General features: G+C 35.2%; 1 protein-coding gene across 10 annotated transcripts in view; it reads left to right on the plus strand.

Moving 5' to 3' along the window:
• Positions 1-26595, plus strand: part of GRIK2 (glutamate ionotropic receptor kainate type subunit 2) — a 677547-nt gene that overhangs the window by 237242 nt on the left and 413710 nt on the right. For all 10 annotated transcript variants that reach the window (XM_055259892.2, XM_055259897.2, XM_055259905.2 and 7 more), the window contains one exon: positions 681-938. In XM_055259892.2, coding sequence (XP_055115867.1) covers positions 681-938 — 258 coding nt within the window. The remainder of the gene's footprint in view (positions 1-680; positions 939-26595) is intronic.

Consider the following 26595-nt stretch of genomic DNA (forward strand, 5'->3'; position numbering starts at 1 on the left):
AATTTTAAATTAGTGAAAAGTAGATATATGTATCTACTTTTATAGATATATATATCTCTATATATCTAGTTTTATAGATATATATATCTCTATATATCTACTTTTATAGATATATATATCTACTTTATAGATATATATATGTATATATATCTACTTTCATAGATATATATATCTATATCTACTTTTGCCTCATTGAGGCAAAAAAAAAATATATATATATATATATATATATATATATATATATATTTTTTTTTTTTTTTTTTTTTTTTTTTTTTTTGAGACGGAGTCTTGCTCTCTCACCCAGGCTGGAGTGCAGTGGCGCGATCTCGGCTTGCTTCAAGCTCCGCCTCCCGGGTTCACGCCATTCTCCTGCCTCAGCCTCTCCGAACAGCTGGGACTACAGGCGCCCACCACCACGCCCGGCTAATTTTTTTGTATTTTTAGTAGAGACGGGGTTTCACCGTGGTCTCAATCTCCTGACCTCGTGATCCACCAGCCTCGGCCTCCCAAAGTGCTGGGATTACAAGTGTGAGCCACCGCGCCCGGCCTGATATATATTTTTTAAAAACACAAATCTTCCTTGAGGATGATACCTTTGGGTTTAAAAATAATAATGTGGTATCTGCTGGCACACTGGCACCTCTCCTCTCATTACTGACAGACCTTTATCTCCTCTTCAGCCTGTGATCAGCTGTCTCTTGGGGTGGCTGCCATCTTCGGGCCTTCACACAGCTCATCAGCAAACGCAGTGCAGTCCATCTGCAATGCTCTGGGAGTTCCCCACATACAGACCCGCTGGAAGCACCAGGTGTCAGACAACAAAGATTCCTTCTATGTCAGTCTCTACCCAGACTTCTCTTCACTCAGCCGTGCCATTTTAGACCTGGTGCAATTTTTCAAGTGGAAAACCGTCACGGTTGTGTATGATGACAGCACTGGTAAGAAAAATCAGTATTTTTTGGAGCTATGCTTTAAATATAGATAATTTTCTGAAGCCCATTCCAGGTTCTTATTGTATTCTTATATGCTTTATTTTGATTTTTGAAAATTCATCTAAGGGGTAGAAAGACAGAATCAAACTCCAACCCTAATTTCACATATCCAAACAAAGAATACCTATATTGAATACTTCTTCTCTGTATTTGTAAAATAAGCATTTTTTTATTCCTGTGAAAGATCAGCTAGTTTGGTAGGTTGGATGCAGGATAGATGTAGTAAACAATATTATAGATAGATAGATAGATACACACACACATACACATACACATATATATATATATATTTAGAATTCCAGTCATTTAAAAAGTAAGAATCCATGTATTCAAAAACAATTTATTCAAAAACAATATGGTCTAACAATTTAGATCATATTGAATAATGTGTGTGTGTGTGTGTGTGTGTGTGTGTGTGTGTGTGTGTGTGTGTGTGTGTAGATAGATAGATACAGTCGCTCTGTCGCCCAGGCTGGCATGCAAGGGTGCAATCTCAGCTTACTGCAACCTCCTCCTCCCAGGTTCAAGTGATTCTCCTGCCTCAGCTTCCCAAGTAGCTGGGATTACAGGCATATGCCAAAACTTCTGGCTAATTTTTGTATTTTTAGTGGAGTCAGGGTTTCATCATGTTGGCCAGGCTGGTCTCGAACTCCTGACCTTAAATGATCCACCTGCCTTGGCTTCCCAAACTGCTGGGATTACAGGTGTGAGCCACCAGACCCATTCTGAAATATTTATTTAAAGAATTTTTCTGCTATGAATTTTTTCTGGGGTAGTTTCTCAAGGCAAAGCCTTGTGATGAGTCAGTGACACTTGCCAAGAAATTCAGAATTATGCCTTACTATTTTATCTGGCTGTTTATGTGCAAAGAATGCATATAAAACATAACAAACTTTATAAGGCATGTTAAGGTTAGAAAAGTTTTTACTCATATGTGGAACAATATAATATTCACTGAAACACTCAAATTTGTGGACCTGCTTTTGTGTAGATGTCATTTAGAGACTTAGAAAATAGAATTTACCAAATGATATTTATTTCAATTAGTTAAAGGAATATTTTAATAAATATTTGCTAACTACAGGTTGACTGCTTTCTTGTGTTAATGCATTTTATTATTTTGGCATACAAATGGTTATCTTGAATTATCAGTTAAAAACAAGTCTCAGAGAAATACAATAAAGTAACAATAAAAATGAAATTTTAATTTTCATTGGAAGTTACATTGGTGAAGCAGCTGCATACTATTTTGCTTATTATAGAGTGATAATTAATTTTACTTTAAGATGTTTATCAACAATATAAACAGTACTCTTTGAATTAAAACAGAAAAACATTTTATTTTAGGACACTTCACTATACTTTCATAATTACATTGAGATTGTATTTCATTTGAATTTAAATTCTCTCAAAATATGCCAGGAGCACATTTTGTTCATGCATGCAGTATACAGAACTCTGTGCAGAAATTTGCCCATTTGCCAATAAAATTGGTCATCTGCAAATTGACAGATAAGAACTCTTTCAAGGGAATAGGAAACTGGGAGCTACAGGATTAAAAAAAGGGAAAATAATTTCAAAAACATTTTTGTTTACATAAGAAAGAGTGAAAGGCATCTAGATACAAATTAGAGTAATTTTGTTTTCTTATTTAAAATATGAAATATTTATAAATAAAAATTAGGAATGCATCATTAAGAGTCCTTAAAATAAGTATGTTTGATATCTCTTTTAGCTCAAATTAAACCTGTTAAATTTATTATATTGCTTTCTTCCTAAATCATTACTTCTTTGTCATTGGTAAAGTTCTGTGTTCCAAATTTTGAATGTCAGGTTCTGTATGAATGATTTCTGTGAGTATGTGTAATAAAATGATCCAAGGGATCCTCAGTTGCAAATTGGTCCACTTATGTTTATGGATGGTCATCTACAAAAATATATAAATACAGATACATGTGCATTGTCAATCTGTGGATTGTTTACTTCTCCATTCCTCCCTGATGTAATTCAGGTATAGGCGGTCTCAACATCATATATCCTTATAATGTATACATTATATACATATGTGCATGCACACAGATATGTACATCATACATGTGATATTTTGTATTAATTATCGTCCTTAAACTCCTTGTAGGAGGAAGAAAATTGACAAGTATTCAAAATGTCTATAGACATATTACCTTTCTTCACAATCCTATGTGTATGTGTGCACATGCACATGTGTGGCATTTTTATTTAATACATGTGGTTCTTAAGTGATTCACTAAATAGATAATGGGATTTGCAATCAGGTCCTACAATAATTTGGTAAATACAGCCTCATGTAATTGATCTATTCCTGCTTTAAATTATATTCTCAATTATATCATTGAGGCAAATATAAATAAGTACACATGTATAAGTAGTTGATTATATACATTTAATGGAGTCCTGACCTCAAATTTATTAAAATGCTTACTATTTAGTTACTAGTTATTATTTAAAGGAAACTTTGCCACTCCCTTGGCTTTGAAGGTGACATAGATACTTGGATATTTGAAAGGTCTGATTAATTAAGTGGTAATGCTAACTTAGAATTGTTACAGAATATTCATAGGATGAATATGTCTTGAAATCCTCTGAAGAATAAAACATATTGCTGTTACATTTTATGCAACATTTAATTCAATGAATTTTGATTATCAACTGATACATGCCAGGAAGAGTTATATGCTGTGAAAGGAATTATATGCCACTAAAGGAAACAAAGGCTCAGCCCTTGTTGAGCTTCTAATCCCTATTGAGGGACATGTGATTACTCACATTTTTAATACTATTTGCAGTGGGATAATTGCACTTGTAATTGTCCATTTGTTGCCTCTTACTTTACAGCATTTTTGAGAACTTGAGTGTTTTTGATTATTTAATGTGACAGAACTGACTCTAAGATAGGCAGAAGATTCCCTTTGAAATGTGTTTATTAATATATAGCAGACTTTTTGTCTTTTTGTTTATATTTCAAAGTCTCAAGGTAGAATTTTTTTCAACTTTCATTTTAAAATCAGGGAGTGCATGTGCAGATTCGTTACAAGGCTATATTGCATGATGCTGAGCGTTGGGTACAACTGAACCCATCACCCAATGAACGTGGTATCCAATAGATAGTTTTTCAACCCTTAACCTCTTCTTTCCCTCCCCATGCTTCTAGTCTCCAGTGTCTATTTTTTCCCAAATTTATGTACATATGTACCAAATGTTTAGCTCCTACTTATAAATAAGAACATGCAGTATTTGGTTTTCTGTTCCTCTGTAATTCACTTAGGATAATGGATTTCGGCTACATCCATGTTGCTGCAAAGAACATAATTTTGTTTTTTTATGGCTGCATAGTATTCCATGGTGTATATGTACCACATTTTCTTTATTTAATCCACCATTGATGGGCATCTGGGTTGATTCCATGTCTTTGCTGTTGTGAATAATGCTGCAATGAACATATGCATGCATGTGTCTATTTGACAGAATCATCTATTTTCCTTTGTGTATATGTCTAGTAATGGTATTGCTGGGTCAAATGTAGTTCTATTTTTAGCTCTTTGAAAAATCTCCAAACTTCTTTCTACAATGGCTGAACTGATTTACCTTCCCACCAAACTGTACAAGCATTCCTTTTTCTCTGCAACCTCACCAACATTTATTTTTTTGACTTCTTAATAATAGCCATTCAGACTAGTGTGAAATGGTATCTCATTGAGGTTTTGTTTTGCATTTCTCTGATGATTAGTGATGCTGAATGTTTCTTTCATATGTTGGCTGCATGTACATATTCTTTTGAGAAGCATCTGTTCATGTCCTTTGCTCACTTTTTTAATGGGGTTGTTTCTTGCTTGTTGATTTATTTCAGTTTCTTACAGGTTCTGGATATTAGACCTTTGCTTGATGCATAGTTTGTGAATATTTGCAAGGTATAGTTTTAATGATAGAATTCAGCAAAGAGAATGTGTCAGCTTCTCAAAAGAGCAAGATGACTATTTGATGATGTGATAGGAAATTTGATTATAGCTTGGACTGTGAACTGAAATGGGAAAAAATCCACCTCATACACAATAAGATAAACATTACTGTCTTTATGATGGGCTTATGTATCTGCTTTTACTGCAGGACACACATGTGCCATTTTATTTACATGTTTCCTTTTTCCTTTCCATATTTATTTATTATGTATGCTGTTCCTCCCATTTGTATTCATTTCTTTTTTGTTGTGTTGTCCAGTTTGATACATGATAATTGTACTTTCATCGAGTCTTTGTTCCCACCCCCAAAACAGATGGGATGATAAATGAAATATAGTGCTGGAATAGGATAAATTCTTAAAATGATGTTAACAGGAGCTATTTATTTTTTATGATAATTAGCATTTGTTGTTGTCATGGATGAATGCGTTTAAACACCCTGAAAGTCTGTTATAGCTCTGAATGATGTCCAAAAATGATGGAAAAGAATTGGCTTCAGAAACAAAGCTGTGTTTCTGTCAGTCATTTTGGAACATATGATTCATTTTAAATATAAACTAAAAATAACTTGGCTAGATGACAGCTTGTAAGCAATTCCAGAATAAGTTGTTCATATTTGCTTTAAAATCCCCGTGTTTCATCTTTGTTTATAGATCAGCAGTCCATTAACAAAAAAACTCTGGACTGGTAAACAGAAGCCTGGGATTCTATTCTCAGTTTTGCTACTAAATTACTGGTACAACTTCAGAAAAGACAAGAAGGGAATGGAAATGCCTGCAGAAATGAGCTACAATGCAATATGAATTGACATTGTGTTAGTTGCTGTCACGTAAACTATTTCAGTTAATCTTCAAAACAATTCTGTGTGTCCCAGAGGAAACAGGTGATCATGACATCATACCTGTCATCTCCAGTGACTGGATCTCCTGCTCACCAGAGCCTAAACCAGAAACATGAACATCTTCTTTGATTCTTTTCTTTTTTTGGCTCCACAACAATCGGTTGTCAATTCTATACTTGTATGATCTCTCAAATCTTTTATTTTTTTTCCTACCCCCTACCACTTCTTAGGTCAAAATCACCTCCCTCTGTCAGCTGGATGATTAACAGCCTTCTAACTGGTCTCCTTTTTTCTAGTCTCTCCATTGCAGTTAGTGTAATTTTTTTAAAAATGCAATTCTGATCCATTTCCCTCTTAAAAGCTTCTCATTCCTCTAAGGCATTAAGAAGACTTACAATGCTTGGTGTGATCTAGCCCCTGTACTTGTCCAGTGATATCTGAGTCCAAATCCCTGACTAATTTATTTCAAATTGAGCCAGTAGACACCTTTTAGTTGTTGAAAATAATATTCTGTTCACCTAGAAAGCTCTCTTTCTGATCCTATTCCTCCTAGCCATGAAGTGTGCACACGTACATGTGCACATTTGCACAAACACACTCATGCATACCATCTGGCTTGGGTGTCACAAAGAAAGGCTGCCCTGACCCCTGCTTTCAAGTCTGGAATAGATCTCTCCAAACACATCCCAAAGGACCATGGAAACTCCCATGACCATCCCCACCCCCATGAGAACTCTCATCACACTCTGAATGGCTTTTCTTGGGTGGATCTTCTGCTGGATCAACCACACATCTGAGCAGGGTGAACCCTAAGGCTGCTCACTGTTTTATCACCAGCATCTAGAATGCTGCGTGGTTGTGGAAGTACCTTAATACTTCTTAATAATAGGAAGATGTGTTATATCCATTTTTAAGCAAGATAATTCCAATGAGTTAAGTATTCTGCCAAAGTCAAATTTGGTTAAGTAACCTTTAAGTACTTGCCATGGAATAAATAGATTCAGCCATAATTTTCAGATATATGGACATGACTCTTTCATGATTTCAAAAATCTTATAAGAAAGCTAGAGTGAATTGTGTTTCTTTGATTTCAACTGCAATTAAATATATATATATGTGTGTATATGTGTATTCTTATTTGAGCAATTATTTATTAAATTTCTGTATACCAGCTGCTATCTTAGGCAGAGGGGACAAGAATTATAGATAAAACTTAGACCTTCTCCATGGGCTCAGAGTAGAGTAAGTTAGAAGAGAATAACACTATACTCTAGTGTAACAAGTACACAGAGAGGCAAGAAAACAATATCATGGCAATTCAGGAGAAGAAGGGCTCAGGAGAAGAAGCTGCCTGGAAAGGATGGAGAAGAGTTTTAGAGAAAGTGACATTATTATAAAATTATCATGAAGGATAAGTAAAATGCTGCAACTGGAGAAGGGTCTACAGGGTGCAACATGTGTAAATGTGAGGATGCCTGAGGGAGCCAGTTTGTCAGGAAATTGCAAGCACTTCATTATAACTAAGTAACAGAAACAAGGAAGATGAGGAATGATCAATGGATTTTATAAAAAGCTAGCGTAGGAGAGATCACAGAGAGCTTTGTAGTATCAAGTCCACCTTTTCTTGCCCACCCTGCCCTGGAATCTGCATAGTTATAGCAATATTGATGATGTTTGTGTGATGTGAACCTGCTTTCAAACCACCATGGAATGCCTCAAAAATTGGCATATATACATTCATCGTTTTCCTGGAAACTCAGAAAAAGACATAGAGGGCCATCTGTCAGCCTAGGCTGTTGTGGTTACTATGGTCTTTGGTGTCAGAACATTCTAGATTGAAATCCTGACCCTGTTGTGTAGTTTTTAGCAAGGGATTTGACCACTAAAAGTCTAAGAGTTGATGCATGTATAATTGAGGATAATATATATCATACTTCACAGGATTGTTGTCGTGTAAAGTGCCTCATAGAGGAAACATAACAGGAATTTAAAACTTTCAACAATATAAATGCTACAGGCCATGTGCCGTTTTTTCTTCACTAAACTCTATGATAAAGAAATTATTATTAATCTCACAATTTTTGAAATTGGTACATGTTTATTATAGGAAATTCGGGAACTACAATAAAGTTTAATAAAAATAAGATAAAATAATCAAGATTTTTTTACTATCAAGTTAATCATTTTAGATTTCTTTCCAGTCTGTTTCTCTACAAATACACATACACATACACACGAAGAGCATATCATTTAGAGTTCCGGGAAAGAAACAGAAGAAGCACGTAGCTTGTAATCCCACTGTTTTAATATGAGAAAACTTAGATGCAGTGAGTTGAAGTAATTTGCCCAAGGTTACATAGCACATAAGTGATAGATCTGGGTTTTGAAACTAGGCAGTCAACTTTAGAATCCACTCTGTTAAATACTGTCACATGATGTTGTTGTTTTATTTTGTGGGGTTTTTTTTTTTTTTTTTTTTTGGCTCTTTTTTTCTTTTTTTTTTTTTTTTTTTTTTTTTTTTTTTTGAGACAGAGTCTCGCGCTCTCACCCAGGCTGGAGTGCAGTGGCGCGATCTTGGCTCGCTGCAAGCTCCGCCTCCCGGGTTCACGCCATTCTCCTGCCTCAGCCTTTCCGAGTAGCTAGGACTACAGGCACCCGCCACCATGCCCAGCTAATTTATTTTGGATTTGGCTCTTTTTAAAAGTCATTATTTTAAGCAAGATAATGGCATGATTAGAACTATTTTTGGTAATGGCTTTCTGACTGCAGTGTGGAGAATGTGCTGGGGATATGAGATATGGAGAGCAATAGGGTAACACCGGAAGCAGGAGAATTCCTGAATTAGCCAAGTTGAAAAGAGATGACAGTTTCAATTAAGAAGATTTTGATGGAATAATGTTGGTGTGAATAATTCTAAGAGGACTTAGGAGATACAGATTGTAGAATTTAGTAAGTGGATGCTGGGAAGGAGTGATGAAGACAGGAAATAAGAATTACTCTATGTTTCTAGTTGGGGATACTAATCAGTGGTACATTTACCTAGAAGGGGAAAACAAGAAAAAGAGCTTCAAGAGAGAAGACGATGTCTGCTTCTTAACATATGAAGTTTGAAACATCTATGAAATATTCATTTGCTATCGTTCATTCAGTGGTATTGTATATATCATAAATTAATCTTAAAAATAGGAACTTGGTCTGGGCAGGCATATAATGCTTCCATTGGCATTTTGCTGTGCCCTTCATTTGAACTTCTTTGTAGTATTAGGAAATGAAGAAAATCGACAAAAAAAAACAATGAAACAAAAATAGGGTGATAGTACAAAAGAAATGAGTTAGTGGGTGGGCAGCCATGGAGATAAATATAGACATGAGAAGAGCTTACGGACGGAATGTACGTTCTTTTCATTAGTGAAGGAAAAGCAGTAATATTTTTAGAAATAGTAATATTTACCAAATTGAGCCTAGACTAATTTCTATGATATGATCACAGGAAAAAAAAAAAAGCCAAAGCTTTTATCTTAAGCAAAAACAAAAACACTTTCTTAAAACACTAACTTTATTCATTTGGATGAAGTATATTTATAGACTGCTTTAGATACATTTTTTGTGTGCTTTTGGAGTTAGCGTAATATAATGGAAAGTCAATTAATAGTGAAAACTCATTTTATCTTGCACGTATATTTAAATAGGATAAAATAAAATTAAAGTTAATATAAAAATATATATTCCTGGAAGACACTAATTTTTGAATAAGATAATTTTTATATTATCAAGCATACAATCAAATAACTTCAATTTTATTTTAGGGAGTGGGGTAATTTGGATCTCTGATAATTATATGTTGTACATTTTAAATACAAGCTTCAAGTGCTGTGTTCTCTAATTCCAAGTGCAAATACAATTAGCAATTATGAGTTAAACTTAATTATTTGGATATAGTTGATTACATAGCTCGGTGTAGTAGTATTTCCACACAGTTGGTTATGCTTGAACTTCTTTTTTTATTTCTATTTAAGAATCATAAAATTTTTTTAGAAAAAAATTAACTCTAGATGGATTAAAGACATAAATGTAAGACCAAAAACCCTAAAAACCCTAGAAGAAAACCTAGGCAATACCTTTCAGGACATAGGCATGGGCAAAGATTTCATGACTAAAACACCAAAAACAATGGCAACAGAAGCCAAGATTGACTAATGGGATCTAATTAAACTAAACAGCTTCTGCACAGCAAAAGAAACTAGCATCAGAGTGAACAGGCAACCTACAGAATGGGAGAAAATTTTTGCAATCTATCCATCTGACAAAGGGCTAATATCCAGAATCTACAAGGAACTTAACCAAATTTACAAGAAAAAAAAACCCTATCAAAAAGTGGGTGAAGGATATGAACAGCGACTTCTCAAAAGAAGACATTTTTGTGGCCAATAAACATATGGAAAAAAGCTCATCATCACTGGTCATTAGAGAAATGCAAATCAAAACCACAGTGAGATGCCATCTCACACCAATTAGAATGGCAATCATTAAAAAGTCAGGAAACAACAGGTGCTGGAGAGGATGTGGAGAAATAGCAATGCTTTTACACTGTTGGTAGGAGTGTAAATTAGTTCAACCATTGTGGAAGACAGTGTGGTGATTCCTCCCTCAAGGATCTAGAACTGGAAATACCATTTGACCCAGTAATCCCATTTGACCCAGTAATCCCATTACTGGGTATATACCCAAAGGATTATAAGTCATTCTACTATAAAGACACACGCACATGTATGTTTATTGCAGAACTGTTCACAATAGCAAAGACTTGGAATCAACCCAAATGCCCATGAATAATAGACTGGATAAAGAAAATGTGGCACATATACACCATGGAATACTATGCAGCCATAAAAAAAGGATGAGTTCATGTTCTTTGCAGGGTCATAGATGAAGCTGGAAACCATCATTCTCAGCAAACTAACACAAGAACAGAAAACCAAACACCACATGTTCTCAGTCATAAGTGGGAGTTGAACAATGAGAACACACGGACACAGAGGGGGCACATCACACACTGGGGCCTGTCAGGGGGTGGGGGAGTAGGAGAGGGATAGCATTAGGAGAAACTCCTAAGGTAGATGACGGCTCGATGGGTGTAACAAACCACCATGGCACATGTATACCTATGTAACATACCTGCATGTTCTGCACATGTACCCCAGAACTTTAAGTATAATAAAAAAAAGAAAAATTATTTCTTGGGTTCTGATTAAATAATAGTGAATATTTACAAATCTGTCCATAGGACTAATTCTCAAGTTTTAAAACCTTTAAAATATATGCCAACACTGAAAGACAAAAATCAAATTTTGAATCTATAGCAATCACACAATTCATGTTTCTGTAGATAGTGAAATAAATCCATACTAGATCTAAAAATATAGAAGGAGCAAGTCTTGTACTAAACCTCAATAATATTTGCATTTTGAGGAGGGGGGACATGTGAAGGAAGAATAATTCTGGTGATAATCAAACACTGCCATTTTTTAATTTACATTTTTCTAAATTAAAGCATATTGGCATGCACATTTTTGGTAGGTACTGCCCTCCTGCTCCCTACAGCCTTTCGTTGTTCTTGGCTATCTTCCTTTCTATGTGGTGAAGTGGGAAGGATAGTTCTTGTATCATCTCTCCGAAACACTTGAAAATTTTGACTATTCCTTTTTTCAGGGCAAAAATAAAATTCTTTTGCTTTGGCTTCTGCACTGTCATTCTATCTGTGTTACCTCCTTCTTTTTGGCCATTTATTCCCATTGTCATACTCCTAAACTCCTTTTTCTTTTCCTATTTCTTAACCCATGATGTTGTTCAAGATTTTATTCCCAGTCTTGTTTTCTCATTGTTTACCTCGCTCTCCGTAAAACCTTTCACTTGACTCGTGTTTCTCTACCTATACGCTGTAGACTCACCAATCTACATTTTCAGTTGTTTGTACTGACCTCCATATTCACAGTTCCAGCCATCACTGATCATCTTTATTTGAATGTCTCATAGGTACATCTAACGCAACATAACAAAAGCCAAACTCAGTATCTTTGCCCCAGATTTGCTTTTTACTCCTGAATTTCCCTCTTTATTGGGTTGTCCACATCAGATCCCTAGTGATCATTCTAGATTCTTTCCTCTCTCTCACTCTCTATTTTCAATTGATCACTTAGACTTCCCATTTTTATCTCACATTTCTCAAATTTACTCCTAGCTTCTATCCCCGTCTTAGTTAATATCATTTAGTGCCTGAACCATGCCCTGCCTGCTGCTCTATTTAAATGCATCCAACTGACATAGAGAAAAGGGTCTTTTTTTGAAATGATAGTCTCATGAGGTCATTCCCAAGCTTAAAGCTGTTCATTGTCTCCCCAGTTCAGAGAAAAATGAATTGTTCCTCAGCATGACACATACAGCATCCATCATTGACACTCTCATGCCTCAGAAATTTTAAATTTCTGGTATTCCTTCTCTTAATATTGTGCTGCAGCTTTCCTTGAATAATTATAGCTCTCTCTTACCAAGCATGCTATGCTGTCTCAATCTTTTTGCTGTGCACAAGTTGTCCTCTCTGCCTGACGTGTCTTTCCCATTTAGTGGCCTATTCATCAACTTTAAGATGTACCTTAAAATAGAATATTATTTCTAAATATTTATAAATTATTTCTAAATATGCTAATATTTAGAATATTATTTCTTGATGCAAGAGTTACTTTAGTAGATAAAATAGTTCATCTTCATTTCTGTAGTAAGTCTTATTTTTAGCATCCTCACGTAAGTAATTTAGCAGGAGTGATGCTGTCCTGGTCATGGAAGCTCTAAATATCTTACAATTTATTTATCTATTTATTCATTTACTGATTTGTTTTGTTTGTGTTTTTATTACTTTATTTACTCCACAAATAATTATCAAGTATCTAGTATGTGTCAGCACTGTTCTAGGTACTGGAGATATATAAGTACACGAAACAAACAAAAATTTTTTGCCTTATGGAGCTTATATTCTAATGTAAGGTGATAAACAATAACGAAATAAATATGTGTATGCTGTAGTATCAAATGTGATAGGTGTTATGAAGAGAAATAAAGCAGGAGAGATGTGTAGGGAGTACATGGGAAGAAATATTGAAGTATTAAGAAGGATTGTCAGAAAATACCTTACTTAGAAAATGGCATTTGAACTAAGACTAGAATAAACTAAGCAATTATGCCATATCCAAAGAAAAGTGTTTCAGAAAAAGCAAGGAGGAAAAATATAACCAAAGGGAAAACAGATTAAGAATTTTGAGCCAAAGGAGCCATGTTTTAGTTTTGATGATGAGTTTTGGGAAAATCTAAAAAACCAAAGAAGGCTATTGTGACATCTGTCATTTGTTTTGTGTGTGTGTGTGTGTGTGTGTGTGTATGTAGGTCTGTAGATATATGATTACGTATGTATATGTTTCATTACTGTTTTAGTAACAATAATGTCATTTCTTTTAAAATAGCTTTGTGTAAGCCTGGGCAACATAGTGAAACCTGGTCTCTACAGAGAAAAAAATAATAATTAGCTAGGTGTGGTGGCACTCACCTGTAACCCCAGCTACTCAGGAGGCTGAGGTGAGATGATTGCTTGAGCCCAGGAAGTTGAAGCTACAGTGAACCATGATCGCACCACCCTACTCCAGCCTGAGCAACAAAGTCAGATTCTGTTTCAAACAAATACACAAACAAAAAATAGTTCAGTGTAAGGACTTGTCCACATAAAAGTTCATTTTTGTTGTTGTTAAGAGGGAGTCTTGCTCTGTCGCCAGGCTGGAGTGCAGTGGCGCCATCTCGGCTCACTGCAACCCCCCACCTTCCGGATTCAAGCTATTCTCCTGCCTCAGCCTCCTGAGTAGCCGAGACTACAGGCACGTGCCACCATGCCTGGCTAATTTTGGTATTTTTTCGTAGAGACGGGGTTTCACCATGTTGGTCGGGTCGCAAACTCCTGAGGTCAAATGATCTGCCCTCCTCGGCCTCCCAAAATGCTGGGATTACAGGCGTGAGCCACCAAGCCCAGCCAGAAAACTGATTTTAAAAGACAGTTATGTTGACCTAGTGTATCATATGTATCAAACCTAGGTTTAAATTTAATCCAGATAGGATCTAGACTTTTTAGACGTATTTCTGATACAGAATCACTTATTTTTAATTAAGTATTCAATAAATGACCATGTTAGACTTATTTCTCCTCTTTATAGTTCAGTGTAAGGACTTGTCCACATAAAAGTTGAGTGCCACTGCACTCCAGTCTGGGCGAGAGAGCGAGACTCCATCTCAATACATACATACATACATACATACATACATACATACACACAGTTTTCTGTTTTCTGGGACCTAATATTTGCTACTCAACATTCTATAAACTTTACCTTGTTTTAAATATGTAGTATATATGGTATATTCAGAGATAACATTATCTAAGAATCTAACTTTTTCAGAATGCAAGAAAATTCTAGACAGGCTAATTGTCCATTCCAGAGTTCTTCCAAGTTAGAAATGGAACAGTGTCCACTAGGATAGTATTTCAGTTACTCAAAAAGGAACCAAAGAAATAATTTTTTGCATGAATGCATTAAATGCATACTAATAATATCTTGTAACAAACAGAATTCTAACAAACCCTAATGAAAATACAAAGCCTAACATGCCCCTCTTCTTATCCCCAAAGGAATTGTTTTACTATTCATAAATACTTGTATTTTTGTAAGCCCAGTAATCTTTCTTTTGAGAAAACAAAACTTACTGTGTAGCATATATTACAGTTATAACTCAAAGCATTGGTTTTTAAATTTAATTCATAACATGGAATAAAATATCTGGGCTACTGTTAAAACTAAAGATTCCTAGGCAAATCTCTATGATTCAGTAACTCTAGAGTTATATTCAGGGGCTTGCATTTGGAAACATAGCTAATTGTAGCAGGCATTCCTCACATTTACCAATATCTCTGGTTATTTTCACTTCTAAACGTCAAAGAGTTGCAGTTTCCAAATCCTTGGTGTGGCCAAGTGGATTGCTTTAGCTGATGAAATGTGATAAGTGGTATTCACTTCCAGGTGGATACATTTAATTGCCTTGCTCTTCCTCTCCAACTCATTCATTTCCCAACATAGCAATTGTGCTCAAGTTCAAAGCATCCTAAAATACTGCCAAAATATCAAAGATTGCTACCCTGGAGAATTATCTGGACCTACAGCAGACCTGGCTTTCATGAGATATGAAATCTTGTTCTGTTAAATCACTGTGATTTGGGTGGGGGGATGATTTTTACTATGGTATAACCTAGTCAAGTGGTCGTTGAACTTCAATGTGTATTAAAAACGTTAGGAAGGCTTGATAAAGCACTGCTTGCCAGACTGAGTCCCAGTTTCTGATTTTATAGGTATAGTTGTGGCCTAATAATTTCTTTTACTAATAAGTTTCTGGGTAATCATGATGCTGTTAATTTAGCAACTCTGCTTGAGAATCACTGGTCTAGCCAATCTTGACTAATATACAAATTTTCATATTTTGAAACAAATTGACATTAAGTCAAACTTATCAATATGATAAACAAAGGCCTCATTTTGTATGTAAAACAAATTTAAAATGCTTACACAAGCATAATTTTTTAGTGATTTAACACTGACAATTATTGATCACTTCTTAAAAATACTTAATTGTCTGAACTTCAACACTGAGTAGCAATTATTCTGCCAAATATTCTTGTCCTTAAGAGTATTCAAAATGGTTTTGAATTAGCTTTAATATGAAGGAAGAATATTCCCCTGTAAATACAGTAAAAATTGTGAAGTATAAATCGAGATTTAAAACAATCTGGTATTAGTAGAATGTTTTATAATATCCATTTCATATAAATTTTACTTTTTAATTTAACTTTAAAAAATGTACAAAAAGTACTAATTAATTACATGTGCAGTGATTCTGACTTGTCATTTAAGTATTTTTTTTACATCCCCCATTCCACTTTCACAATGAACTTTTTATCCAATTGAAATAATTGAGTTGGCATTAAAGAGAGAAAATTAAGTCAGCCCTTAAAATCTTAACACTAACTTGTTAATTACCCTATTAATAACACAATGAAAAATGACAAGCTATAATTCCTTTTCCAAAAATATGGCTGAAGGTCAGAGAGCTGTCTTGCTGCCATATTGAGAGACCGAAAATTACAAATGATGAGCATTTTTTTTCTAAATATCATCAGATGCCATTAGAAATTCAGCGAAGAGACTAGATCAATATTTAAAATATAATTTTAAACATAATTTTTCCTATTATTAAAGAAAACAACTACTATATATTAGGAAATAACCTAGCAAATATACTTGTATTTGTGTGTTAAGAAGACAAATCTAAAGGGTTTCCAAACATTGTCCAGGTCTGAGCTTTTACACTATTGAAAAAGGATTCCATGTGCTTTTAGCCTACAGCAAAGATCAAAGAGCATTCACAGAGCCTACTGGCAAACCAGAGATAAACAGAATGGTTTTCTCTGCCATTAACAGTAATTCTTGAAAATGACTTTTTTCTTTTACATGGGGTAGGGTAAATCCAAATTATGCAGGACAAAGTTTATATGCACAGTGAGTGATGTATTGTGGTATTGTTTACATATTTATATATGCATTTTTCTTGGTACAGTTTAATTTATTATTGTAGCTGCTTCACTATTTAGGAGAATAGAATTGGTTGCCAAAGACATTGTAAAACTGTTCTATAATACTATAGTACTAATTTAATATACATATATAAATAGTTTTACTTTTTAATTTAACTTTTAAAGAATTTTGCAAAATAAAACAAAATTCTGTTTCAGAGTAGAGACACTTAAACATTTGTAGTTTTCTTAGAACATGTATAACAATACCATAATCTTGTATTCAGATTTTTTGAATTTGTAATTGTGGTAAAGTACACATACAATTTGCCATCTTAACCATTTTTAAATGTACAATTCGGTAGTGTTAAAAATATTCACATTGTAGTGCAACCAATCTCCAGAACTTTTTCATCTTGCAAAACTAAACTTCTGTATGCACTAAACAACCATTCTCCATTTGTCTTTCCATAGTCTCCAGAAACCATCATTCTGCTTTCTGTTTCTATGAAGTTAACTACTCTAGATACCTCATACAAATCGAATTGTATGGTGTTTGTCTTTTTGTACTGGTTTATTTCACTTAAATAGCATTTTCAAGGTTCATCGATGTTGCTATGTTGTAAAGTGTCAAAATTTTCTTCCTTTTAAGGCTGAATAATATTCCATTGTATGTATGTGTCACATATTCTTCATTCATTCATCAAATACTTGGGTTGCTTCCACCTTTTAGCTATTATAAATAATGCTGCTATGAACATGGGTAAACAAATATCTCTTTGAGGCCCTGTTCTCAATTCTTTTCAATATATACCCGGATGTGGAATTGCTGGGTTTGAAAAATTTTTTTTCTTTATAAACTTTATATACTGATGACATATACAACTATATAAAGTAATATCTTATCAACTACTTTCTTGGCCAAAGAAGAACCAAATGTGAATAAGATGTTTTGATTCTCCAAATGCTTAAACATTAGTGTTACAAATAAATTACAGTACAGTATGATAAATGCTAAAAGAGAGTTATATAAAAGTGTTAATGCAAACTGGAAGTTGAAATCAAGGAGATCCAATTGGTTGGAGAAAGTAAACAGAGATGACATTTAAACTGGGTCTCAAGTAATGTTAAGAGTAGGTAAGATAGGAAATGCAAATGTACAGAGCTGTGAAATGGTATGGTGAACTGGTAGCATGATGAGACATCTACTATAGTTGATACACCAGACATCATCTAGAGATGCCCAAGAATAAAGACAAGTGGATCAAAAGAGATCATGAAGGGACTGGCAAGACTGAAAATCACAGCATATAACCATGTAAGACTAAAGTAGGTTAGTCACCAGCAACCCTGTAGAAGATGCTGTGACTGGAATTTGAAATTATTAAATATCACTGGACAGGTTGGAGGCATAAATAGGTTCCAAAGAACAGTCTTGGTTTAGGCCTCATAATGCTGCTTACCAAGAATCAATTAACTTTTTAGGAAAAAGTGATATAATCAATTTTTAAGTATGGAATTTTTAATTCATTTAATGTATTTAGAACATTAAAAGGTTATTAAGTTTTGTAGTTTTTGGTGCTATTTACCAAATATATCTGGCTCTGGTCTCAGGCATAGAACAGAATTGCATTTTCTCACCCTCTTGGAGGTCAGGCAAAGCCATGTGATTTTCTTTTGCCAGTGAAATGTGAGCAAAAGTACTGAAATACTTCTTGGTGAATGTTTCAAAAGTCAGTTATCAGTTTGTCACATTTTCTTCTCCATGCTATAGTAATGATGAGAACATGACTCTAGATGGAGGTACTGGAGTAACTAGAAGGTGCAAAGCTACCCTACCAATGCATGCTAGACAAACGATAGGAATGGCAATAAACTTGCCTATTGTTTAGCCCCTGAGACATGTAAACATAACTTACCCTATCCTGACTGTACAACCACTAAGACATAATAATGGCTGTAGAAAGCCTTGATAACAGAATAAGAAGAAAAAAACACTAAAATCAACCATAATCTTACCCAAATGAGTCATCGTAACTATTTTTATATTTACCTCTTAAACTATAGTGTTACATAGAAGCTTAGTTCATCATGTCAATTATTTACTTAATTGTGACAGATGTTTACTCTGCTAAAGGTATATGCTGTTGCTATCTCTCTCAGGAGATTAGCTTCCCTGTCAGTAGCTATTGTGTTATAACTGGCCATCATCGATTTTTCTTTTAAATGGGAAACTACGATACATAACAAGGTTGTTTTGAATCTCATATGAGACAAGGTATATAAAATAAGTGGCACATAGTACATTAAACAATAAAGATGGGAGAGGCCGTTTGTCTTTCTAAAGGTTTGCTTATTGAAATTTTAAAATACTTGATACTTTTAAAATATAAACCATTTTTGTTCAACAAAACTAGAGCATAATGTAATAATTCCCCATCTCCCTTAAGCAAGTGTATGCCGTTTGTCATTTTGTTCTTTAAAAATAAATGAACTTGTTCAATTAGTTGAAAATTCCCTTTTATAGATCTGATTTTACAAGTTGATGGGTTTTTATTGCAGTATTATGTAAAAAAGCTTGAACTGTATTGCTCTTGATTAGTCCTTATCCTTCTAAGAATTTTAATGATAATAGAATATTTTAAGATGCATCAATGCACATTTACGTTGAATGTTAGTATCCTTTCTGCTCTTCATTGACTAACACTACAGTTAATAATAAAAATATAGCTTTATTTTTGAAGTCCTATTATGCATATATGATATTTATATATTTTTGGTGATAAATTCTATCACCATCTAGTGCTTTGGACAACATTTTATGTTTCTGCCATTTCTTTTTGCATTATATTAAGATGTGTAAACTGTGACTGCCCATTTTTCTCATAAGACTTTTAGTTTATTGCTTCTCTCCCCAGTAAGCTGTTCCGCAAGGGCAGAGAATGTATTTTTTTTAGAACTCTGTCCTCACCTCCTGGATCAGGACATGGCTTGTAGTAGATGCTTAACACACATTTGGGGAGTGAACTAATGGATAAATACTATACAGTTCTGAGTCCAATAACCTGTATTCTGACACAACTACATCCCCCACTTGGATTTTAAAAGAAAAAGTTTTTGTATCTTCTTGATGATCTAATTATAATGCTGCGCATCTAGTTTAGCCAGGACAAGATTTATGTACGTTGATCTGCATCTAGTAAATTCTTACTTCCTGGACTTCAGATAAGGTAAAAAGTAAGCATAATTACAAAGGGCAGGAAAAACCCTTAGTTATGAAAATATGTATTATCTTGACTATGGTAATTATATCGTGGTGTCAAAGCTAATCATATTTTACACTTTAAGTACATACATTTTAGTTTACTTCAATTAGAATAAAATTGAAAACAAAAGCCAAAAAAGTAAGAATAACATATCAAATTGCTCTATATTACAACAGCAATATTTCTGTAAATATTCTTCCTCTACATTTCAAAATTTGCAAAAGAGATCACTACAGGCAATTGAGGATTACTTCTGAGATTCTTTGTCCGTGGAATATATTAAATCTCCTGCCCGATAAATTAAAACTGCCACATTTCTGTCTCTGCTAGCATCATCTTGAAATGTTCATCCCTCAAACAGAAATAGATGGAAAGGAGAGATGAACAGAGTTTGGAGAGGGAATTATCCCATTACTATGAGCACAGAGAAGAGAGACAAGAAAGAGATGTAAAACATGAGAGGTAAACATTAATAATAATCATCATGACAACAACAGCTATTGAAAGCTCGCTGCATACCAGTAACAGTCTAATCACTTAGCATGCATTCTTCATTTTTCTGTTTTCATGGCAACTCTGTTTAATGTCCCTATATAAAAAATGTAAAATCTGAGTCTTAAAGATGTTATGAAACTTTTCTGAGGGAAAGTACAAGTGTCAGAATAAGGATTTAAACTCAAAATGTTGAACCTAATAGTCAGGTTCTTCACTGAACTCTATACCTCTTCATAACAGACACAAAATGTAAAAAACAAGGAGGTAAAACAAAAAGAAACAAGCTTCTATGTGTATTGGTAGATAAGGAGAGACTTAGCAGCAAGGCCAGGGCCCACAGCTATCTACACATCTCTTCAAGACAGAGCTCTATTGTAGACAGTTAACTCCAGGTAGACACAAGTTAAGACAAGTGGAAAACATTAAGTAGAAGCAATCGTTTGCTATAATCTTTGCCACTTTTGCACTGTATGCATTTCTGACGATCCAAAGCCTTCTCCCAGCCTATAGAAGTGCACTTTAAGCCAATATTTTGTTTTATGAGATATAAGAAATCACAGCCGTACAAATAAGGCACAAGCAGAGATGAGTAAATGGTATATAGTATCTCCAGTTATAGAAAGGATGCAGATTATATCTGAACCAGCATAATGTCACTACAAGAAGGATGCATAATGTCATAAAAATTACTTCATACGACTCAGTCATTTGTGTCTTCTATTTATTTGTTTTTAACTAAGGATGAATAGCCTCTGCCATATTTTAAAAGGGCAGGCAATATAAAGTTCAATCTTAGAAAATGTACCTAAATGACTGGAAAACATGTCTTATGAACTAGTACATCAATCATTCAGTGTAGGAAGCAGAAGACAACATTACACATCACTGTGATGTGCTAAGTGCTAGTCTCAAATATTCATGGCTTAGGCAAGAGTTTATCAACCTTGGTGCTGTTTAGTTGAAATCATGGGGGGCTATTTTTTTTTGTAAAATGTTTACCAGCATCCCTAACCTTTACCCAGTAGATATTAGTAGTAGTTCTCATCCCCAGTTGTGACAATTAAAAATATCTCCAGACTTTTTGCCAAATGTCCCCTAGAGGCAACATCACCCCTGATGGATGATGTTGAAGACAGAATCACTGGCTTCATTTGAGTATATTTCTAATCATTGTTTTTCATTAAATAAGTATGTTTCAGACTTGCAATAAAGATATGCTATAACTTTAGATATGGTTTAGAAGTCTATATCTTAGAAACTACTATAAATAGACTCAGTACAATTGGAATTGGACTACTGATGATTATATTCATTCACATAACTATTTGTTAAATACCCACTAAATGCCTGTCACTGTTCCAGGTTCTAGGAATACAAAAATAAAGGACATATTTGAGATCTGCATTATACCAAAAGTGCTATAAACTGTTTATTCATCCAGATTCTCCAAGATCTACTTTTGTATTCTATTAATTTCATCATCAGAAACCATAAATTGTTAGGCCATATTACCTTACATCTATGTAGAAATATTTTTCCTAAGTTATCATGGTTTCTCTGGGAAATGAATATAAAAATTTCCTTTGAAATATTTTTTAGTTTTTTTTAAAGTGATGAACCAAGACACCATGCACCATGCTATTCACTGTCTTCAATCCAAATAACAATTTACATGATAAACTAAAGATTGAATTCAAAGCATAAAGATTGTTTATCAACCCATGATTTTATTTATCATTTGAGATAACAATTCTATTTTTTAAATTATTTATATTGTTAGAGAATTAGAGAAGAAACTATATGTGTTAGTCTGTTCTCACACTGCTAATAAAGAGATACCCGAGATTGGGTGATTTATAAAGGAAAGAGGTTTAATGGACTCACAGTTCTACTTGGCTGGGGAGGCCTCACAAACGTGGAAGACAAAGGAAAGACACGTCTTACATGGTGGCAGGCAACAAAGCTTATGCAAGGGAATTCCAATTTATAAAACCATCAGTTCTTGTGAGACTTACTCACTACTACAAGAACAGTATGGAGGAAACTGCCCCATGACTCAATTATCTTCACCTGGCCCCACCCTTGACATGTGGAGATTATTACAATTCAAGGTGAGAATATGGGTGGGGACACAGCCAAACCATATCAATAAATGTTCTGAGTACTTACCAGAATCATTCTCTCCAGAAGCTTCCTTCTAACTGTGCTCTCTCCTCTCTTCCTTTCAAGAAGGTAGTTTAGGTCCTGGGATAAAAACAAAAAGACAAACAAGTGACATAATACTAGCTCCAGAAACTGTGATAGCATATTTTATTTCCATCAACTCAATCCCCTCAGGAAGTACAGAAAACTCACAGAGAGCACTGAAGAAGTAAAGAAGTTATGCAATGTGCCCAAGGTCACACAGTGCTTGGTACCCATGTTTGACTCAATCTTAAGTCCATGCTTTTGTCATGCCACTGCTTTGCCTCTGGATCACGTGGGTTAGAGTAATATTAAAAATGTTTAACAACTGATCTTATAGACAGCAACCAACAGGTCGTACATCATAGAGATGTTTACTAGCTGATAATCAGCTTTCACCCTTCTAGAAGACCCAGCCTACATACAAGTACAAGCCACATTTAATTTTCTACCTGTATTCTCATAAATTAGTAGAACTGAGTCGCCTTCCTAAACTCTGGATACCCTTCTTATAATAATCTTGGAGATTTAAGATTATAGCAAACAGGTAAATGAGTTTATAAAATGTTCAAGGCACCAGCAGTGTTACTGTGTTTCAGGGTAGAGTCAGGGAAATTAGACCAGGTGCCAGCTAAGAGTAAAGGGAGAAAGCCCAGAGTATGATTCTGGATCACTGACAACTGATGCTGTGGGCTGAGGAAGGGAAAGGTGCAGAAGGGTGAAAGTGGGTGGAGTTTGGTACCAAGTCTGAGCAGAAACTACACATTAGGAATGCAGAGGAGATCAGTAAAAGCCAGATGATCCCTTTTGCCATCTCTAGATCTTCTAGAAATAAGTTTCACATAGTTAAGGCTCATTAAGTGCTCCTAGACAAGCTCTTTGTAACAGGGCTTCCTGGGGAGTCCAGACAAATTACTGTTTCCTTTGACCAAAGCAGCCTGAAAACAGGTTGGACCTCTTTATTAGAATAAACTTAGGTACTTAAATTCTCCTTTCCCTTCCAGAGCAAATAGGATTTTTCTGACCATAACTAAAGAGCAAAGGTTTAAAATACTAATAATTCCAAGAAAGGAAACATTGGAAACCAATTAGTAAGGATATCCATCTAAATGACCAGGAAGATATTTACCACTGTTCGGCTAAAAGGAGAGGAAAAAGGCATGCTGACCACTTGGTTTCTGAAGCACCAGAGGGGTCACCAATGTGAGGAAAAGGATAAGAGAGGGGAATCTTAGAGCAAAGGTTAACTTCACCTCCTTTTCAGTTTAAGTCCCCAAATTCCCCTGTCAAAGAATACTCAGTCGACAAAGAGAAGCTGTACCAAAAACTGTTTCATCCGTAATCAGCTGTGCCCAGAAACAGCTGATGCAGGAAGTGAGGTGCATTAGCAGAAAGTCAGGTCAAGCCCCAAGTAAAAGTGATGGTTGGTGAGCCCAGGGTCTCTTTGAGGAGACTCCAGCCTGAACCTCCCATTATCTGCCCTCCCTCTTTGCTCCATTAGAAATAATCACTCCTAAGTGGCCTATTATCAATGCCAGCATGATTTTTTCACATTTGCTGAAAGCTTTTCCCTTTTTCTTTTGTTTCTAAGGAACTATTTTAATTCCCTCTCCCCTTTATTTTGCAGTTAACTGACTTGAAAAAATATCTGATTCGAAATGGGGCTTACAGACCAATTTCTTCTTTCCTTCAGTACATCCCACGACCCATTCCCCACCCCCTAGCACCTAGTAACAGCCATCGCATATGCATTAAACAAAAGACCCATTAGTGGAGCATTGTTTTGCACTTCTGCAGACAAAGAAGAAAGAGACCTCCAGTTAGAATGAACTCTTTTCGTATTTCTTTTTCTTTTTTATTTTTTGGCAACAAATAGCTGTCTTTTAAATTCAGAAATGAAATGGCATTGAGGCCCTAAATTGCTCTCATCTAAAATGTTTCACTCTCATCTTCACTTTCCTAGATTATGATCAATTTTCCCCAGAATGAATAATTCAAATTGAGCCCAGTCTTCTGAATCCTTAGAAAAAACAATGCCTTAGCATTTTGGGTCTATTCTACTCACTTATCACTTGGCACATTTTGTCTGGTACTGGCAGATATTCTTTTTGTAACATATAATTTATTTTTCCAAATGGACTACAAGCTTCTGAAGATTAAAGACCATTTCATTCATTCATTCATTCATTCATTCATTCAACAAATGTATTTGAGCTCCTACCATGTGTTAGACATGTGCTATCACTTGCAATACAGCCAAGAACTAATCAGACAAAAATCCCTGCCTCCCTAGAGTTTATATTCTAGTGGAGGGAGACAGAGAATAAGAAATCAGTGTCATAAATATGTAAATTATAGAGTATGTTAGAAGGTAATAAGTGCAACAGAAAAAAATAGAGCAATGCAAGAGGAATCTGAAGCTTAAGGGAGGGCTACAATTTTAAATAGGGGGGTCATGGGGGATAGAAGAACATTCCAGGCAAAGGATATACATTAAAGTGAGAACTTAAAAAATGGAGTTGCCATCAGCTGACTGGGAAGGCTGTGTTTGGATATGTTAAGTTTTGGGTGCCTGCTCACATCTCACTGGAGATCTGATGGAGTAGGCAGTTGGATATAGGCATCTGAAGATCCAGTAGGGTCTGGGATGAACTATTCTGATGGAGTAGGCAGTTGGATATAGGCGTCTGAAGATCCAGTAGGGTCTGGGATGAACTATTCATTTGAGAGTAGTTTTAAAAACAGGAAATTGCAAGAGATCATCACAGAAGTGAGTATAAACAAAGAAGACTCGGAGATGACAGGAAATGATCTCTAAGATAAGAAGAAAACTAAGAATGTGGGGTATCCTGAAAGTCAAGTGAAGAAATCATGACAAAGAAGCAGGGAATAATACTGCTGGTATGTCAAGTAAATGAAGACTGAAACTTGGCTGTGGAATTTAGCAATCTGGAGGTCATTGGCAATCTTGACAAGAACAGTTTCCGTGGAGTGATGGAGGTTAAAACTTGATTAGAGTGAGCTTAAGTGAGAATGCAAGGTGCAGTCCACCAGATGTTTGTGTTCCCCCTAAATTCATATTGAGACTCTCATCCCAATGTTATTGCACTTAGAGATGGGGCCTTTGGGAAGTAATTAGGTCATGAAGGTGGAGCCCTCATGAATGGAATTAGTGTCCTTACCATAAGAGGCCAGAGAGCTAGCTCACTCTCCTTCTATCTGTGAGGATAGAAAAAGGTGGCCCTCTACAACTTAGAAGAAGTTTCTCACTAGAACCTGATTATACGGGCATCCTGACTTCAAACTTTCAGCGTCTAGAACTGTAGGAAATATCTGTTGTGTATAAGCCATCCAGTCTATGGTACTTTGTTATACCAGCCTGAACTAATTAAGGCGGGGGCAAGGATTGATGATTTTATATATATAGACAACAATTTTTAGAATATTTTCTACAAAGAAAAGCAGAGAAATGAAGTGACAGATGATAGGGGAATTGGTGTCAAGATAAAACTTAATTAAAATTAAATAACAGTATGTTTATATTCTGCTGGGAATAAATCAGGAGAGAAGGAAGACTTAATAATGCATTATTGAGAGAATTGTGACCAACTGTAACAATACAAAGGAAATGTTATTTTTTATAGCAGGTAGCAAAGCGGTTTCCTCAAAGGAGAGACCCTGTTTGTGGTTTCTTTCATAAGCCTGCTTAGTGGATAGGCCTCCAGGACTTCTTTGTCAGCTGGTGCTTAAGCTTGAAGAGTTGAAATGCGTTTATGTTTGCCATAGGAAAGAGGAAGAGAATTGGACAAGGCATGAGGGGAAGAAGACTACATATCACGTAGCCAAGAAGACAGATGTGGGGAGTGCATTGTGACTTGTGATATAAACCCTCTCCTCTGTCTCTCTAACTTTTCACCAAAATCTACACTTGTAGTTTTGCTAATGGAAAATGTCAAGATGTGCTGAAAGTTGCCTTGAGGTTGTAAACAGATTTAAAGAGTGAAAGTAGAGCCTGCCCATGGAAGGACAAGACATGACGGTTACAGAGTGGATTCTCTCTGACAGACTTCTGTTATTATTGCTTGCCCCAGGCAGCTCTCACTTATTTTGTATCAAATTATCCCCTCAGAACATCATACCTGTCTCATTCTACAAAGTCTTCCCTGGC

Source organism: Symphalangus syndactylus, chromosome 2, assembly GCF_028878055.3.
Source record: "Symphalangus syndactylus isolate Jambi chromosome 2, NHGRI_mSymSyn1-v2.1_pri, whole genome shotgun sequence".
Lineage (NCBI taxonomy): Eukaryota > Metazoa > Chordata > Mammalia > Primates > Hylobatidae > Symphalangus > Symphalangus syndactylus.